This window comes from Sciurus vulgaris, assembly GCF_902686455.1.
Source record: "Sciurus vulgaris genome assembly, chromosome: 11".
Lineage (NCBI taxonomy): Eukaryota > Metazoa > Chordata > Mammalia > Rodentia > Sciuridae > Sciurus > Sciurus vulgaris.
The window spans coordinates 115,331,239-115,352,304 of record NC_136472.1 but is presented as its reverse complement, the minus strand read 5'-3'; the positions used below and the strand labels follow the sequence as shown (position 1 = coordinate 115,352,304).

Here is a 21,066-nt window from a genome sequence, read left to right as displayed (position 1 = left end):
TTATTTTCCTTTCATAACAAAGGACATTTTTTTTTTTTTTTTTTTTTTTTTGCGGAGCTGGGAATTGAACCCAGAGCCTTGTATTTGCAAGGCAAGCACTCTGCTCTGCCAACCAAGCTTTATCCCTAGACCCAAGGACAATTTTTTGTTATAAATATGTGGCATATGAAACCAACACAAAAAGACTGTTTCTTACTCAATATGTAATTACCAATGATAATATTTTGAAGATGAAAGAAAAAGTAAGTCTTTAAAATGTTTTAGGGGAAGAAAAATAAATATGTATTTTGAAAAATTTAAGAAAGTATTATCATATTTCACTATAGTATATTCCTAAAAAAGGGTCACAGCTATATTGCCAGAGAGTAAATTAATGAAAATGGAGTGTTAAACATGTAAAGCAACATGCTAAATCTTCCATACTACATTCACTTTAGAGAGCACACATTTGTCTTTCTTCACCTTTTATTTTATTACATGACCAAACTTCTCTAAGTCTCACCTCTTAAGAATTAGCTTCAGGGAAGGGTGTGGAGAAAAACCATGTGCAACCTAATAAAAACAGCTCATTTTTAAACTGCTGCCAGACATACATGTTTTATGAGTAAGACCTGAGATAATCCTTTGATTAAGAAGCTTCTGCATTCTAAATGCACAATGCTGCCAGAAAGAGGAGCCTCAAGTTCCAAGTATACTGATTTCGTTATTTTAGACTACTTTCAGAAATAAGTTGCTTTTCTTTTCTTTTCGGGGGGCACTACTGGGAATTGAACCTTAGGTACACTCTACCACTGAGCTACATCCCCAGCTCTTTTTTATTCTGAGACAAGAGTCTCACTAAACTGTGAGGTTGGTTTCAAACTTGTGATCCTCTTGTCTAAGCCTCCGGAGTCACTGGGATTACAGGCATGAACTACCACACCCAGCTATAAGTCTCTTTTCTACGTTATATTTTCTTCTACTTTACAGTTTTTCAAAAGGGAAGAAAGAGCCAATTAAGATGGGCTAAGATGTATTCTATCAATTCTGTATACTAACATACTTGATTTCAAATTCAGCAATCATTCTTTTGAAATGCATTTAAGAAGTACCTCTCCAAAGAGCCAGGCACTACAGGAGATGCAAAGATAAATACAGATGCAAACAACTAGACACAAAGTAGGATGTCAAATCCAGAAACAACAAAAGTAGCTGAGCAACCTCATAAAAGCCCTGTGAAAGACGCAATATTGTTTGACAGATGAAATTGTTTGCATTTATAGTATATAACAAAATTTTTAAAAGTATATACAAACTGTGGAATGGTTAAATCAAGCTAATTAACAAACGTATAACTTCACATGGTTACCATTTTCTGGTAAGAACATTTAACATCCAGTCTCTGCATTTCTCAAGAATATAACATACTGTCATTACTCATGAGGAACAACAGACTTCTTAAACTTATTCCTCCTACTTAGCTATAATTATGTATCAGTATTTGAACTGAGCCTCAAAGGATGGATGGAATTCTAAGTTACAGGACATAAACCAACCAATCAAGACAACAGGATATGAACTGAGCAAAGGAAGAATATTAAGACAGATTTGAAACATGCAAAATTCAGAAGACAGTCTGGTACCTTTAGGTGAATACTAGTAGATTGAGGTAGAATGATAACTTAGAAACAAATTATTACATATCTTAGTAACTATCTGTACTTTACTAACAAGTGAATGACCAAATCCTTATTTTAATAATATTAATCTCACAAATCAAGGCAGAATAAAGAAGAATAGAGGCAAGGAAATAAATCAACATGAAACTGAAGTGAAACATAGTTATAAACCTATTTAAAAAGTCTAATGGCATGAAAAAACTGAACAAGGCAGTGGGGATGGAATCAAAGTGAGGGATAAAAAACACTGTGATGGTATAAATGAGGTGGTTTGGCAAATATATGAAAACAGGAGACAAAGGAAATAAGAAGTAAAAGATGACTTCAAGGAAATAAGAGGAAGTAAATGGAAGAATTATAGTGTCATTAAAAGAATTAGGTAAATCAAGAGGAAGATGGATCTGTGGTCATTCTGAATTTGAGGGACACTTAGAGTGAAAGTATACCACAAACAGTTAAAACGTGACTGGCAGCTGGAAAAAAGATTAGGGATGGAAACTTGGGTCACACCTACAGTATAAGACAACAGGGAAAAAGCAATTGAGTAAACAAAGACAAGACAATTAACAAAGTAGGAAACAAAAAGACAAAGAGGAAAAAAAAGCCAGATTGATGAAATATAGAAACCAAGGAAAAACAACTGCATTGCCAAATGGCTCAGAAAGAAGGTAAGAACTGAGAAAAAGCTAATGGATTTTCAAGTAGGATGTGTGGGTTCAGCTTTCAGATAGCATGAGTTCAGAAGTCAGATTATAAAAAGTTAAGAAGTGAATGGGTTATAACACAGAAGGTTCATGTAAAATGTCTTTCCTTGACACCCTTAAGTATCTTTTCTACCCACACTAACTACGCACAGTCTATATAAGTCTATCCACACAGTTGATAAAGCATTCGTAACATCAAAGAGTTACATTAGCATACTAACTCTGATCAATTCATCCGTCTGAGGAATACTTTTTGAGCACCAGTGGCTCAGTTCCTTCCAAAAAAGGTATTTTGAGGGTTCCTAAGGAGCCACACCTTACTTACTGACTACCACTTAAAATGTTTCTATTATTACCAAGCTAACGGCATGTCTGGACTAGTGTAATATTCCTATCACTGGTAAGGAAAATATTAGTATAATATTTCTTGTCATAGATTCCTAAATTTTTACTCTCATCCAAAGCAAACAAGCTTCTGCATACAAACCACAGATCTAGGAAAATGGTGAGGGAGATGAACACACTACAAAGGCTACTACGAAAGACTGGCGCTATCGGGATGATGCTGACGTTGATGTTCCCAAGGAGAGACCACACCATAGGAAGCTCTTTACATGCAACAGAAAGAAAGGCTAAAGGAATTGGGAAGCTATATTTCTTATTTGTTAGAAGCCATTGATACTTAGGAGGGGAAAAAAAGTACATAAGTTTGACATGCTACAAGGCCATGTATACATTTCCTGTTGAACTACACAGAAATAGCCAAGTAAAATCTATGACTTATGTATCTAATGTAAAAGCATTAACTGACTTAGAATGAAACACTGAGCCTTCATAATATTAAACAGTATTAGATATTACAGGTTCAACAGCAGGTAGATGTAAACTGTCAAATGTTTTAAAGGGGGAGGGGCAGTTCCATATAAGTTTTCCTTTCTATACAAGCTAGGAAATACCTACATCTGGGTAGACTTCCATTTGATCCACTTTTGGCTCTATTAGAAAAGACTTGGTCTTCTTTTAAGGCCAAATTTGAAATTTTCCTAAACAGAAGCAAGTTAGTCTTTCAGAGATTACTTTAAAAGTCTTAATGTCAGGTAATACCTCTCCTATTCACTTTTCTCAAAAAATGTATTAGGTGCCAAAAGAAGTGAGGTAGGCAGGTAAAACTGCAAAGGAAAAGGATATATCTACAAATCTGATTCATTGTATCTTTGGATACAATTTGAAAATATTAGTGTTTTTCACATCTATTACAAAAGCTGACCATTAAGGTTAAATTTGCTCTTTGTGAAGATTATTTTTAAGTTATCATTTTGAAACTTGCCCATTCAGAATAAGCTTCAGGAAAATTTCTGAAAGGCACAAATTCTTCAAGCATGAAAATAAAATACTTCTGTATTTTTGCTCTTATGGATACATTCTATAAGAATGACTTTTCCAGGTGATGAAGCAATTAAAAATAAACATTCCACAGATATGCTAATACAGTAATATACTTAGAGGAAAAGACTTAATTGCTTAAATTCTACATAATCCAAATAGCAAATAAGACATGGTAAGAAGATGCCAAGAAGTCAAAGCCCAACCATGTTATTTGGAGAAACCAGACCCAACATATTAGAGACAATCACTTTCCTAACATATACAAGATGAAAGACAAGATGGGAAATGTGGCCTATTCTTAATCTTCAATGTTAGTTTCTAACAATCTTAAGCTTCCACATCACAGCCACATTAGAACCCCAGGCTCCCTTTCCCTGCAGTAGGTCATGCCATGCAGAGCAAACACAAGAAAGGCTGCAGTTATAAAAAACAAAATGAAACAGCACGAAGCAAGCTCCAAAGGTGCAAGGCTGAAGTAGCTACATTAGCTTACCATAGATCTCCGATCTACTCTCCTCTGAACTAGACTTTGTCTTCTTGGAGGAACTATCTGCACAAGAGCGGGAGAAAAGGAGAGATATAGAAAATATGGAGACCAATGTAAGGGGAAAAATTCATGGGGAAAAAAAAGAATGAATCATGATCAAGTTAAATCGTGCAAACAAAGTATGAACATCACAGATGATAGCACTTATTAGAATAGTCATGAATAGCACAGGTAATGACATATTTAAAGATTTATCAAAGAAAAGACAGTGCAATAAAAATACAAACAAACACATGAATAGTCCACAAAATACATCATATTTAATTGTAGAGATGACAAAAGCACTAAAATCTATAAATAATCTCATTATGAAGTACCATACCTCTTTGCTAAATCTGTCTTGGGCATATCACAGAGGAACAATATAGAATAAATTTAACAAGACTATAATATTTTAATGAATAAAGGGAAGAAACTTATGACTGATTAGCACGACAATTATAACTAATATCGTGAAAGGCTCTGAACCCCATGACTTCAAAATTAGGTGTCAGAGAATTCTCTCTCTACGGAGATCCATAGCTGACAATATTATTCCCACTTCCAAAACCTCTTTAATCAATGACTGAGATTACCTTTTACCTACTATCCAAGATGAAGGTAAATTATTACCTATCCACTTCCTAGTTTTCTTAGATAATATTTATGTTTTTAAAAGAGCAATACATGTTAAATATGAAACATTTTAATTATATATATTAAGTATTTAAAATTACATTTCTAAGTAAAAATATCTTAAACCACATTATATTTATGTGAGATGACAGCATTTACTTGCTTTATCTTTTGTCATAGGACATAAAACTAAAAACAATGTCATCAAAGAACATATATCGATTTCAAAAGACAAAAGCAAAAATTATTAAGCAATTTTTATAAATCAAATACTTAGTTTACAAGGAGAAAGTAAAAGGGAAAGCCTATATTTTACAAGAGAAGCTCAGTCTATATGCATAGCATTAAGAATACAAATAAAATCTGCTAACATGAAAATTCTAGAAAAGATTAACACTACAGAGGTTGAAGACAACAAGTTCCCTGAGGTCATACCAATTTTTGACTGAAGAAAAGGGGATTTCTGATCATTTGTTTACACTAAAAGAGATAATCTTTAAATTTGTAAAGTTGCATTTTTCTAATACTCAAATTCCCTATGATCATAAATGAATTTTTCAATGACTCCAGAAGCTTGTAGTTGTTGTTATAACCTTGATTCTATGACCACCATTCATACCATAATTCATCTTTTTTTTTTTTGGTGGTACTGGGAATCAAACCCAGGTCTTGGGCATGCAGGCAAGCACTCTATAGCTGAGTTACATCCCCAGCCCCATGATTCATCTTAACAAAATTCCTTGGTGTGACCCAAATCTCCAAATATAATATACCCATTTCTTTTACCATCATGATTTTTAATATCTACAATGATGTTTCCATAGTGGAATCTATAGTGCTAAAAGTCAAAAATGCAAGCTTTCCTATAGAATGCAAAGATTTGATATTGTGTACCTGGAGTGTACAGAGTGTACAACAGATCAAACAAATACTCTTGAGTGCTTCAGGTAGCTTCAACAGTATTATTTTCATATTCATTAGTCTCAATATTCTTAGAAGAACAGCTAGTGTTTTTACCTGTGGGATCAAAATCATGTGATGCACTACGTTCAACTTTCTGCTTCTTATCTGTTGGTGACTCTCGGTTCAAAATACTTCCATGCCTAAATTAAATCAAAACAACCAAATGTTTACAACAAGAAAAGCATTAGAATAAAAACTTAACTTAAAAATCCTAACAGCATATCTTACAAAGAAAACTCAGAAAATCAGTTTACTTTATACAGCACCATAAGCCTCTCTAATTTATATTTTTCAAGAGATTTTAAAATCCAATCTATACTATGCTTTTTTTTTTTTTTTTTCTTTTGTGGTGCTGGGGATTGAATCCAGGGCTTTGTGCATGCAAGGCAAGCACTCTACCAACTGAGCTATACTATGTTTAAAACACAGTCTACTTGTTATAAAAGTGCTTCAAATAATAAAAATAGTATTCATTATTAAAGTCTATTTTATTCTTAGAAATAATTGCTTATAGTTCTTTAGTGGTTTTCACAGGTTAATAACTATAATTTCCATGTAACAGATAAGAAAATAGTGCCTAAAAGGAATAAATACATTCCCTAACCCTATATATACATCTATATGTACGTATATCTGTGCACAAGTGCACACACACACAATACAGTCAAGTTCAAAATCACCCTACAAATACAGCACGCATAGGAACAGTTAATAAAAACCAAACTTAGGCAAGCCTCACTTTAAGCCTGCCTACATAGTTCTGGCCACAGAAGTCTTAGCCAACCATCTTTAGGCTCAATATGACACCAGAATTATTATTCTTTCTAAGGCCTAGTCAATTATACTGATCAGATAATGGTTAGACAACTATGACACATATACTACTAATTAATTGCAATGCCAAGGTTCGCATTGGTATCCTGGATAATGTTATCAGTAAAAATGATAAACATACTATAATAATTAGGAGTGACATATTACATGTGAAATAATATTTATGATAATAATTAAGATGAGAGAGAGAAGAGATGTCTCTTCCCCAGGAAATGAATAAATATATAGATGTAAACACAAATCTAAACATTTTGAATGTTTTTATTTATTGTCTTAAAGTAATTAACACTAAACCAGTACCAAAAGTTCATTAAAGGTAGTTAAATTACTAAAGTAATAAAACATACCCAAACTAGCAATCCATTTTCACCTTACAAGCAACTCACAATTCAGAACAGTCACAGATTTTAAAATTACATCTCTTCATAGGGAGTGACCTTAAGTATCAATTTGAACAAACTTTTTAAATGCTTATATTAAAAACACTGAAAATACTATCAAAACAATGCTGTTCCAGAAAAAATATACAACACCTGTTACACTTTAAATTTGTGAATCATATGAAATTCTTTATTACTTAAATCCACATTCTCAAAACTTGTAAATATCCCTAGAATTTCAAAGGAATGCTTTCAATTAAAATTTAACCTAAACTTTAATATAAAGAGCAAGTGAAAAACTTACCTTATAGGTTTTTTGAGGGGAAACCTAAAAGAGAAAAAAGAAAAAAAAAAAAAAAAAGGATGTCTGTAATTACTTTGCTGGTAAGATTCTATTATTAAAATTATTAATTATACTAAACCAGAATAAGAATTTTAAATCTTATGTTTACTTTCCTAAAGTAAGATTCAACAAACAGGTAGAGTAAGAGGTTTGACACCATTTTTAAATTGTCTTAAATTGTGGTGCATTAACCACCAGTTGCCCTTGAGAATAGCTTCTTTTTAAAAATCCAGTTTAGGGCTGGCATGTAGCTCAGTGGTAGAACACATGCTAGCATGGGCAAGGCCCTGGGTTCCATCCCCAGCAATGCCAAAAAACAACAACAAAAAAGATAATCCAGTTTAGCAGTTAACAGTAAATGCTAAATTTAGTGAGGGCTTACTAGCTAGCTGCTAAGCACTATTCTAAATTCTTCCTATATATTATCTTGCTTAATCACCAACAAAACAGCCAAGGCAAAAATAAACATTTTACCATTAAAATACTATAATTATTGTTTCCCAAGGAAAATTCCCTCTTCTCAAAATATATGGATGCTGATTATTGCACTATGGATCTGAATCTACCCTTTGATTAAGGTTAAATCATAGAAGCTGGGCATAGTGGCACACACCTATAATCTAGCTGTTTGAGAGGCTGAGGCAGGAAGATTTCAAGTTCAAGGTCAGCCTCGCAACTTAGAGACCTTGTATCAAAATAAAATTTTTTAAAACCTGGGATACAGCTCAGTGGTAGAAAGCTTGCCTAGCAAGGCTCTGGGTTCAATCACTGGTATAGCAAAAAAAAAAAAAAAAAAAATCCTCAGTTATTAATGTTTATATGTTTAGCTTTACTAACCGAATTCTCATTAATTATCCCTAGAATACTGTCAGCTATTAAAAACACATTCTAGCCAGGCATGGTACATGGTAGCACATGCCTATAATCCCACCTACTCAGGAAGATAAGACAGGAAGATCACAAGTTTAAGGCCAGCCTGGGCAACTTTGAGAGACCCTGTTTCCAAATAAACTAAGAAGGGCTAAGGATATAGCTCAGTAATAGAGTGTTTGCCTAGCATATATAAGGCCCTGGGTTTGATCCCCAGGAATGAATGAATGAATGAATAAATGAATGAATGATTGATTGATATATGTATGTATGTATGTATGTATTTAAAGTTCCAAAAGTAAAATGCAAAGGATACTTCTTCGTTTTCTTTTGTTTGTTTTTCTGAGAATTCTGTGAACTTCAAGAACCAAAGCATTTCCTCCTGGTTGTCTTTCTTTTAAAAAAATACTATAGAGACTTCTTGATAAGCATTTGAAGCTACCCATAAACACTAAGTCAACTATCTTCTCATTATTCTGTTGATACTCCTTTCAGAGTAAAGATTATTTAGTTAGTAACAACAATGCTTTACTAAGAACATCAATAAAAATGGGGTTAAAAAAAAAAAGGCTACTAGTAAAGACAGCTACAAAAACAAAGCAACAATACTTTGACGACTCTATTTTATTTGGCATGGAGGTAGTACTGTTTTTTAAAACAAACAAACAAACAAACCCTGAAAGATAAATTTAATTATAATTCCCTTTAACTCCTATTTAAGTCAAAAGTGATCCACAGAAAAAGATAAGGAATCTAAAAACTTCCCTAAAAAGTGATGGCATGTTAACACACAACAAATTCAGCGGTAAGAAGAAAAGGGGTTTCTGGGACAAGAAGACACCACTTTAGGGAACATACCCATTATAAAAGACAACCAAATCTTCAGAAATAGAAGTTCCTGTGTAGTCCAAATATGCTTGTTGGGAGGGTGTGGGAAGGAATGGCAATGTTTTTTAATTGAGAGATGTGTACACAAATTGGCAAAAAAAGGATTTCCAACTGATCTGCAAAGGATAACACACTTGCAGTTATCAACCTTAGCTAACCACTCTGCCTCATAGCATTATAACAACTCCTTCCCTAGAACAATGCTACTTGCGTCAGGATCTGCAACATCCAGGGGGACTGGCAAAGAATCCTGGAAGTTCCCAGATTATTGACGGTAACCCAGTTTCCTGAACTATTTTCTCTTACAGGGTAATGGAAAAGGAGGATAAAGAGACAACAAAACTGGAACAAAAAGATAAACCACAAGGGCCATCACAATACAACTTGCTTGTCATAATTGACTTACTACATTCATAACAGACAGATAAAGAATTTTTCAAATAAAACATTTTAAATCAGAGTATTTTTTCTTTAATCACTGAATTCCACTTCCAAATATATGCAAAAACAAATATGCACATAAAATATGCACATATATTCAAACATATATGCATATATACATAACACTGGCAAGAGCTTATTTCACTGTCTATTTCAGATAAGAAAATTGAGACAGGGCTGCTGGTATAGTTCGGTTGGTAGAGTGCTTGCTTAGCATACACAAGGCTCTGGGTTCAATCCCCAGCACCACCAAAAAATAAAAAATAAATAAGAAAAAGAAAATTAAGACAATCCTATAGTTTTGTAGAATTTCTACCAGCTTCTGAATACTAAGATAGATATGAAATCAGACAGCCAGAAATAGAAAACCAGAATCCCCAAGAAAAGCCTGGAGTCAGAGTTGCAGATTTGATTCATCAACCTATTGATAGTCACAGAAATTTGCAACAAGAAGTCATAAAGAAAACTGTTAAGGTGCAAATCCAGGGGAGCTGGGTAGGGAGAGGGGACTAGCATTAGCAGGACTGAGAATTCTGAATCAGAAAAGAAAAGGGGCCAGGGAGAGAAGATAATAAATACTACCAAATGCCACACAGGCACATCTGAAGGCTAAAAAGTGGCCCTGATCAACATCAGTCATATAATACAAATATTGGAGAACAAAATCCTGTATTCTCAAGTGCTTGTCCACAGTCTCATCATAAGATCTCCTTTGTTTATATATCTGCCTGGAACAGCTGTATTTGAATGGTGACATAACATTAGAGGTGTACCTAGTGAAACTGTATCTGGCTTTTGAATTCAGTAGATCAAACAAAGGGGAATGAAGGGAAGGGAGTAGGTATAGGAAAAGGAAAGGTGGTGGAATGAATCTGAAATAATTTTCCTATGTACATATATGAATACACCATAGTAAATCCCACCACTGTGTACATTCATAAGAATGGGGTCCTAATTAGAATAAGATATATTCCATGCTTATATATCAAAATGAATTCTGCCATGCATAACTAAAAGGAAAATATCAGGTTAAGTACACAATGAGTATACTTGTATATATTTATAGGTGTATGCATTTTTCTAGATATCAAAGTCAAAATACCAATATAAAGAATCATGATGAAAAAATGGAAAGTATTATCAAGAATTTGAGTCACTGAGATCAAGGGAACTAGATGCCCTTACTTTTAATTTCCTATTTAAAGCATAGTTGTGTCCCAGAAATCCCAAACAAGGACCTTAAATGTTTAGAATACATTCCTTCACTAGAATCAGAATGCACTTTCCTTGTTAGCTTTGAGCTCTAATATTGAAGTTCAAGGCAGCCATACATTAGAGGTCTTTCCAAATTTTGTATTTTCACACCCCTCCCAATATGTTAATATGGTGTAGAGGAAAATGTGATTGGTAATTAATTATCCAATAAATAATGAATAGAAAAGTAAAGCTTCCCTTTCAACTAGGTTTAACTATTTGTGCGTGTACATGTGTATGGAATGGAGGGGTTGGTTTTATAACTGGGATATTCCTCTAAGATTAAAGATTATTAAACAGAATTTTTCTTCACAATTAAAAAGTTCAAAGGGTCATTAAGTTTTTGTGCTGTCACATATTTGCTTGTAATAAACCATCTACAAGAAGTCGTATTTTTTAACAGGCAAAGAACTAGCTTTTTGACAATACTCCAGTGAAAAGTGCTATCACACTCTAATTTTTCCCTTCTCTTTCTCCTCCAAGAGATTAGAAATATCCCCCATATTTTTAGTTTTTATAGGAAATTTGGGAATATAGATGGTTCTTTTTAATAAGCGGTGACTGAAATGAGGGAGACATGGTTAAAGAAATTTTACCTACACTGAATAGTGGTTGAGATTATTAGTAACCAAACAGTGTTAGCTACTAAATTGAGAATTATTAAGAATTACACTGTAATAAACATACTGATTTGAGTGATTTTGTAATTAATGTGTGTGTGTTTGGCGGCAGGAAGGCAGAGGGGCATGAAATATAACACCATTTTATTGGAATCTATACCAGTAAGGAGAATTACTAGACAGAAAAACTGCACAGTAAATAACAATTAAGCTAACAAAAACTGCAAATTAGGTAATTAGGCTAATCCTAACAGCATTCATAAAAATGTTGCTACATATCAGTGCAGAAGTCAGAAGGGTGGGATTGGAATAAATATTATTGATTATTTTAGTCAATCAAAATTCCATGTAATTTCAAGGACTTGGGTCCAGGGAACTCCCCAGAAGATAACATAACTGAGTTTATATTCTAGTTTCACAAATTAATAGGAGCTTAAAATTACAAGTTACTTAACCTCTCTAGGCATCATCTATAAAGCAAAGGTAATATTAGTACTTACCTCACAAATTTGTTTTGAGGATTAAATTAGAAAATGAAAAACACTGCCTAGCAAATAACATGCCATTTAATTATTAACTATTAGGAAGAACAAAAAATCTGAACACTAGTGGGATGAATTCAAACGAAATAGAAAATTCAAAGACTAACAATATTCAAAATGGGTTTTCAGTAAATTTATAAAATGTACAAAAAAGCAGAATTCAAAGCCAGTGATAAAAACCACAGATTTAACTCACCAAGTTATAATACATAAAATTTACATCAATACTCAAGTTAAACTTTCCACCTGCCACAGAGTTCAAAAAAAAAAAAAAAGATCAGGTTAAAATCTAAATCTTAATTTTCCTGACAGGTAGCATCAGTAGTTGTTTTTTTTTTTGTTTTTTTTTTCCCCCAAACGTGAAACTGTGTTGACCATACCCACCATTTATTAGCAAAGAAGCTCATTATATCCTCATTGCCTTTAAAATAGCAAGACTGAATGATTAGGACATTCCATGGATTAGATCTTTATCTATAAAATAATTTAAACAGCCTAACATATAATACTTCAAATTTGGAACTAAATTAGAATCTGAACCAGCTTGATCTAGTATCATATTATTTTCCACAAAATAACAAAAGAACTAAAAGAGGATTTGTCTGTAAAACATATAAAGTACAGGGATTTAGCACACAGAACCAATGCAAGCTGAGCTGTTAATTCAATCTTTAGATGTATGGACAGTAAGATCACAGAACAAAGAATAGTAAATGACCTCCACCCACGCCCAACAACAAAAAAAATGTCATTGATACTTTCATCACCTACACTTTATAACTTGTCTGTCCAGCCTAGGGTCATCAACAGAGCTAAAGTTATGGAACTGAAAAAAGGAAGAAAGGAAGTAGGAAAGAGGAGGGAGACAGGAGAAGGAAGAGGAGAAGGGACAGAATCATCCGTAATACTGAGATGCTTAATTATTAGCATATAGATAACAAAGCATGAAGAGTGGTTAGGAGAGCTGCCAATAAAACATTATCAAATGGACTATAAAAAGCAAAGCTATAGCTGACAGAATGATTCATGGAGAAGTTTACATGGTGTTTTTAGTTTTAAAACTCTGGACCTCGCAATACAAACCACAGAATGACAAGAATCAACGAGCTTACTTCTGTTGTAAAATCCAAAAATGATTCACTAGAATGTAATGTAAGATCTCATATTAACTACTTCTATGTAGTTGAACATACCACCATTGTTACTGAAGAATTTAAACACCCAACAGATACTTAGTAAGGCTCTCTTATTTCCTGGACATATTTTGACAAGTCAATTAATAAATTTCTTTTAAATAGCTTTCATTCTCTCTGCCAGAGCTGTTATAGATTGGATATTGGTAGTTGTTTCTAAAGTGGGGAAAATAATTAACAATATGACTACTAAAGGGTTTCATTCTGTTATTGATAATCTGGAAAATCATTACCTTGTGAACACTTCCTAGAAGGTTTCTAAATAACTTTCTTTTGAGGTATGGAGTATCAGTATTACCTTACACAATTTCTTTTAGACAGCATTCATTTAAAAAAACTGGGTAAAAAGAACTGCCAAGAAAAAAAGTAGTTCAAAATACTTAAACAGGTATCCTGATTCTATTAAACATCACTCAAACCATCAAATTCATGCTTATGGAAGAAGCATTAACATCATTAAACAAACAAATTGAACTCTACAAAATGACCTTAGGGTTTATTAAAAAAAAAAAAAAAAAAAAAAACAGGAATTTTTGTTTAATAGGGGGGTTTAAATCTTAATCTCATTTCACATTTCCTTATTTCAAGTTATGGTGGTAAAAATAATAAGAAAAAAATGTTCACTTAATCAGGGTTGGGCATTTTTCCCAACCAAATTTTATAAAATATATGGCTAAAATTTTATAAAATGATGTGACAATTGTTGGGCAAAATTTATTAAGACACTCTACTTTGTGCAAATTTGCTAAAAGATACAACTGTGCTTCTGAAAAAGTAGATGGTCTAAGCTTTTACCTGCACCACTGAACTGCAACTCAGACAAGCTCCAAAACACAATATTTACTTTTCAATCTGAGTTTGAGAATTTTATTAAAATGTAAAATTAAAATATAAAATAACATCAAATATTTTACTTTTTAAAATAAATATAGCATACCCTTTAATATAAAAAGTTCTATTATAGATTTTTACATATCACTTGAAATTGCAAGTATATTTGTAGTTTGGTTGCACTATTATTAAAGAAAAAACCTAAAACATCCATAAGAACACCAATCTGTAGCAAGGAAAAGGGAGTTTCTAAAAAAATCGTAATGAGTTTATCTTACAAGTTCATAAAATTTCTTAGGAAGTGGCAATATAATTATGGGAACAGAAATCTTATATTTCTAAAATCTCAGGAGAAGGAAAAACAACCATATTTACACTAGCCCCCAAATCACAGAGTATTCAAGATCCCTGCTTATCTTCAGGTGTCGTACATGGTATGCACTTAATACATGAGTACGAAGAAGCATGACCACAGACATACCCATATCAGAAAGCTAAATAGGAGAGAACTTGCCCAGAATTCATAGGAGAAGGAAACACAGGGAATCAGAAAAATACAAACTTAGTTTTTTCCCATGCACTCTAAAATTTAATGTTCAAAATTTCTCCTAGAACTATACCAATATACACCTATTGTGCAGAAAGAAAAAGTTCATACATTTTTCAGGTAGACCTCTAATGGTATAAAGATTGAGCATATTTCATGTTTTCTACTTTAATTTTTTTAATTACATAAGAAATGCATTATGGAATAAGTCTTTTGGTTACATATCGCTAAATTTAGGTCAGCATGTTCCTTAACTGGCAAGTGTATCTCCATACATACATAAAACTTGGCAGCTGTGTGAACATAAAATATAGGTTAAAAAAAAACTAAAAACACTGACCACAACCAATATCATTACAATTAAATATTCTATGAAACACACTTAACACATCCAAAAAAAAGTACTCTGTTGTTTTCTTGAAGAAATTTTTTTCACTAAAATATTTTTACTTGATACATTATGTATGTGTATATATATGTAACATATTTGTTCATGTGTTATATACACTATAAAACTTGCATATGATATATATAATATATAATATTTATACAGAATACACTAAAAGCAATTCTTGGTTTTGTACTAAAGAGATTTTTCTTCATAATGCTTTTGTTCTGATGTCAAATATTAATAACTCCTTGATCAGAATTACCTATCTATCCATTTATTTTATCACAGAACCACACTTCCTGCCTTTATACCACTACATAAGGGGGGGCTGATTTTTGTGGGGGAAAGGCGAAAGAATTATTTATATGAATTCCATTTCAAACTTTCTGCTACAAACATTTTTTCTTGACCCCAAACAAAGGAATTTAAAACGTGTGTATGTTCACCAGTACAACAGCTCACCACAGCACTGAATTTGGGAGGTTGGGAGAAAAGGTGTCTTGATTGACTTACTGACTGATTTTAATTCTGATACTGGAGATTGACCTTAGGGTCTCACACATGGTAGGCAAGTGCTCTGCCACTGAGATACATCCTCGGCGCCCCTCTCCGCTTTCTCAGACTTTGAGACAGGGTGCCAGTTGCCCAGGCTGCCATCCTCCTGCCTCAGGCTTCCAACTAAGTGGGACTACAGTTGTCCACCACCACACCACACTCTGAAAGATTCTGACATTCTTCTTTCTTATAGCATCCCAGAATTGGGAACCACTGCTCTACAAAGTTCAGTTCATTTTGACATACAATTTCCATTTTCTCCCTTAGCTGCTATAAGGTGTGGTTTATCTTAATATACTTAACACACAGGACTACTGAAACTAATAGTTTCTAAGTAAATTACTAACATTATTACATTTTCAAGATAATCCCTTTAAGGGACTGAGGAATGGTATTTATCTTTCTAATATGAGAAGTTTCCAGCTGGGTATGTTCAGCCAACAATTCTGGAGGCTGAATCAGGAGGAGTACAAGTTCAAGGTCAGCCTTGGCAATTTAGCAAGATCCTGTTTCAAAATAAAAAAATAAATAAAATAAAATAAAAAGGGCTGGGATTTCTTATTCTTCCAGATGAATTTCATAATTGCTTGCTCTATTTCTGCAAGGTACATCATTGGGATTTTAATTGGAATTGCATTGAATCTGTATAGCACTTTAGGTAGTATGGCCATTTTGACAATATTAATTCTGCCTATCCAAGAACATGGGAGATCTTTCCATCTTCTAAGGTTTTCTTTAATTTCTTTCTTTAGTGTTCTGTAGTTCTCATTGTAGAGGTCTTTCACCTCTTTTGTGAGATTGATTCCCAAGTACTTTATTTTTTTCGATGCTATTATGAATGGAGTAGTTTTCCTAATTTCTCTTTCTGAAGATTCAGCAGTTATGTATAAAAATGCGTTGGGTTTATGAGCATTGATCTTGTAGCCTGCTACTTTACTGAATTCACTTATGAGTTCTAAGAGTTTTCTGGTGGAATGTCCAGGTTCCTCTAAATATATAATCATGTCATCAGCGAACAGGGATAGTTTGAGTTCTTCTTTTACAATTCGTATCCCTTTAATTTCTTTGGTTTGTCTAATTGCGCTGGCTAGAGTCTCAAGAACGATGTTGAATAGAAGTGGTGAAAGAGGGCATCCCTGCCTTGTTCCAGTTTTTAGGGGGAATGCTTTCGGTTTTTCACCATTTAGAATGATATTGGCCATGGGCTTAGCATAGATGGCCTTTACAATGTTAAGGAACGTTCCCACTACCCCGATTTTTTCTAGTGTTTTGAGCATGAAGGGATGCTGTACTTTATCGAATGCTTTTTCTGCATCTATTGAAATAATCATGTGATTCTTAACTTTTAGTCTGTTGATATGGTGAATGACATTTATTGATTTCCAGATGTTGAACCAACCTTGCATCCCTGGGATAAAACCCACTTGATCGTGGTGCACTATCTTTTTAATATATTTTTGTATGCGATTTGCTAAAATTTTGTTGAGAATTTTTGTGTCAATGTTCATTAAGGATATTGGTCTGAAATTTTCTTTCCTCGATGTGTCTCTGTCTGTTTTAGGTATCAGGGTGATATTGGCTTCATAGAATGAGTTTGGGAGGGTTCCCTCCTCTTCTATTTTATGGAATACTTTGAGAAGTATTGGAATGAGCTCTTCTTTAAAGGTTTTGTAGAACTCGGCTGAGAACCCATCTGGTCCCGGACTTTTCTTTGTTGGTAGGCTTTTGATGACCTCTTCTATTTCACTGCTTGAAATTGATTTATTTAAGTTGTGTATGTCCTCCTCGTTCAGTTTAGGTAATTCATATGTCTCTAGAAACTTGTTGATGTCTTCGAGGTTTTCTGTTTTGTTGGAGTATAGATTTTCAAAATAGCTTCTAATTATGTTTTGTATTTCACTCGTGTCTGTTGTGATATTTCCCTGTTCATTCCGAATTTTAGTAATTTGAGTTTTCTCCCTCTTTCTCTTTGTTAGTGTGGCTAAGGGTTGATCAATTTTGTTTATTTTTTCAAAGAACCAACTATTTATTTTGTTAATTTTTCCGATTGTTTCTTTTGTTTCAATTTCGTTGATTTCAGCTCTGATTTTAACTATTTCCTGTCTTCTACTACTTTTGGTGTTGGTCTGCTCTTCTTTTTCTAGGGCTTTGAGCTGTAGTGTTAAGTTGTTTATTTGTTGATTTCTACTTCTTTTCTTGAATGCGCCCCATGAAATAAATCTTCCTCTAAGTTCTCCTTTCATAGTGTCCCAGAGGTTTTGATATAATGTGTCTTTGTTCTCGTTTACTTCTAAGAATTTTTTAATTTCCCTCCTGATGTCTTCTGTTATCCATTCATCATATAATAGTGTATTATTTAATCTCCAAGTACTGGAGAAGTTTCTGTTTTTTATTCTGTCATCTATTTCTAATTTCAATCCATTATGATCTGATAGAGTACAAGGTAGTATCTCTACCTTCTTGTATCAAAACTACATTAGGATTTCATCTCACCCCAATTAGAATGGTGATTATCAAGAACACAAGCAACAACAGGTGTTGGCGAGGATGTGGGGGAAAAGGTACACTCATACATTGCTGGTGCAGCTGCAAATTAGTGCAGCCACTCTGGAAAGCAGTATGGAGATTCCTCAGAAAGCTTGGAATGGAACCACCATTTGACCCAGTTATCCCACTCCTTGGCCTATACCCAAAGGACTTAAAATCAGCATACCACAGAGATACAGCCACATCAGTGTTCATAGCTGCTCAATTCACCATAGCCAGATTGTGGAACCAACCTAGATGCCCTTCAGTTGATGAATGGATAAAGAAACTGTGGCATATATATACAATGGAATATTACTCTGCCATGAAGAATGATAAAATTATGGCATTTGCAGGCAAATGGATGAAATTGGAGGATATCATGCTAAGTGAGATAAGTCAATCTCAAAAAACTAAAGGACGAATGATCTCGCTGATAAGCGGATGAGGACATATAATGGGGGATAGGAGGGGTTAGCGTTAGGGTTAGGGTTAGGGTTAGGGATAAGGAGGGTGGTAAGAATGGAGGAAGGAAGGACTGTATAGAGGGAAAAGAGGGGTGGGAGGGGTAGGGGGGAAAGGGGGAAAAAAATAACAGAATGAATCAAAGAACAATGCCCTATGTAAATTTATGATTTTTAATTAAAAAAAAAAAAAAAAAGGCTGGGAATGTTGTGCAGTGGTAGAACCCTTGCTCAGCATGCATGAAGCCCTGGGTTCTATTTCTAGTAGTAGTTAAAAAAAAGAAAAGAAAAAAAAAAAACAGCAAGCAAGCAATGCTTCTCTACTTTTAATATGAAAAATGTCTTTTTCTTTATACTCAAAAAAATACATAATATTTTAAAAATTAAAAAGACAAAAAACAAAAATCACCCATAGTCTCATATCCAGCATTTTTATGTATATAAACCACATCTTTTCTCTATATACAGATTTCTGTATACAGTGTACAAAAGTTCTTTTATGAAAATTAAAGCATACTAGATATATTGCTCGGTAACTTAATAAAACATACTTTACATCACTAAATATTTCACTATAGCATCGGATTTAAGTATGTTCCATGAAATCCTCAGGGTTCATAAGAAGGTCCTTCTAGAGCATATATCAGAGCTGGTTGGCTTTTATTAATTTTTATGTACTGAACTTCCATATAAGAAAAAGATTTGAAAAACAGAGCTCTAAATAATTTTGATAGTAAGTTCTTATGATATGACTATTTAATTTTACAATTCCCTTTTGCAGATATTTAGCCTGTGTCCAGTTTTTCAGCATAACAATGTTATAAAATATCCTTATAACTCAAGTCCTACATTTCACCCATGATTTTTTCCTTAGGATGAATTAATTCATTCATATCAAAGATCCACATGGGAGATGATTAGAGGTAACAAGAGTCTGTGTATAGTACTAAGTAAATAGAAAAGAGCACACACTGGTACCCTCATTCAATTTCATGCACTCATACCCAATTTTTATGGAAAAAGACAGCAGCAGAAGCTAAAAGAGCTGTTTTGGCATCAGATCTTATAAGACAAAGAACCAGGGTAACATTACTTTATTACCCAAAGTATTAAGGTATGGCATAGAGTGGGTGAGACTATTTCTGCTAAAAATAAAAATCAAAATAGGAATCCACATAATAAAACTACAGATTAACAATCTACAAATTGAACAAATGCCAAAAGCTAGAATACATCATAATATCTTCAGATAAATTTGTGTTTTTTTAATCAAAACACTGATGTATTAGAAAAGAGTAAGCATGGATGTGGAAGATATGGTACATGAAAAGCCCTAGATTTGTATAGATTCTCAATTTGCCTACCTTAAACAGGAAAATAATCCTTAATTGGGAACCACTTCATTTGCTACTGGTTTAATTGTATCCCTCAAAGATACGTTGAAGCCCTCAGCCCTGGTACCTGTCAGTGCGACTTTGTTTGGAAAATGGATGTTTGCAGGGGCTTTTAATGTCGCATCTAAAAAATCTTTGCGTAACCCGAAGTCAAATGTCCCCTACATTTTCCTCTAAAGTTTACTGATCTTCCAGTTAATTTTTCAGTATACAATATATTTTGCAATAATTTTTGCATAGGGTATAAAGTATGGATAAAAGTGTACTTCTTTTTGCATGTGGATATCCAACAATTCCAGCACTATTTGTTGAAAACTGGTTGTCCATATATACATACGCCTATTTTTGGAATACCACAAAGGTGAAGTACCCTTTTTATATATTTACCTTTGTCATCTTGTTAATACTGCTTGCAAGGCTTCTCCCTGTGAAATTACCGTTTTTCCCATGCCATACTTCATTCTTCAGAAGCATGTCACTAAGTCCAACCCATCTTAGCATTTGAGAAGATTAAGCTAGTGGAATTTTTCAGTAAGGAAGATTTGTGTCTTCTCACCCATGTATTTATGTAATCATTTATATCAGTATAAACTCATATAAATTAATTTTATACTTCTGAATTCTAATCCCATACTACATTATTTTTCTGTTCAAATTGTTCCAACTCAAGTCATTGAGAGTTCTTTTAGGTTGGCATCTACATTCTTTTGAAATGCCCTCACCCTTCTGTATTTTAAGCACTTCCTTGTTTCTGGCATTAAAGGAGCTCTAGGTTTTCTATAGTGCCAGAAAATATAAGTGTAATTTTCCTACTCCAGCCCTACAATCACCATTTTTCCTAGAGGCCATTTTACTGGAGAATGGTATTTAGAAACCAAGATCCAGCAGCCAGATGAGTCCACTGTTAGTGGGATGGCACTACTTCTAGGTTCTGTCAGCAGAGAGAGCTAGGAAATTTGTGTTTTTATTACTCATGTATATGGAGAGAACTATAGTTATTTCAGTATCTAGTGCTAGCTAGCTAAATATGAGTTCACACTGATATCTGACTCTAATCCAGTACCACTTCCCTAAGAGAGCAAACTAGTTCCTACCAACTACCACTCATTTACTTAGATTA

The 21,066-nt window shown here is 33.5% G+C and overlaps 1 protein-coding gene across 7 annotated transcripts in view; it reads right to left on the bottom strand.

The window, feature by feature from the left end:
• The window catches only part of ARHGEF12 (Rho guanine nucleotide exchange factor 12), a 139,507-nt gene that overhangs the window by 66,299 nt on the left and 52,142 nt on the right, over positions 1–21,066 (bottom strand). For 3 of the 7 annotated variants that reach the window (XM_079103136.1, XM_079103130.1, XM_079103131.1), the window contains exons 2-4: positions 7,392–7,415; positions 5,928–6,013; positions 4,242–4,298 (exon numbers count right to left, since the gene is read on the bottom strand). In XM_079103136.1, coding sequence (XP_078959262.1) covers positions 4,242–4,298; positions 5,928–6,013; positions 7,392–7,415 — 167 coding nt within the window. The remainder of the gene's footprint in view (positions 1–4,241; positions 4,299–5,927; positions 6,014–7,391; positions 7,416–21,066) is intronic. The other 4 variants (XM_079103133.1, XM_079103134.1, XM_079103132.1 and 1 more) reach the window with 3 other exon arrangements.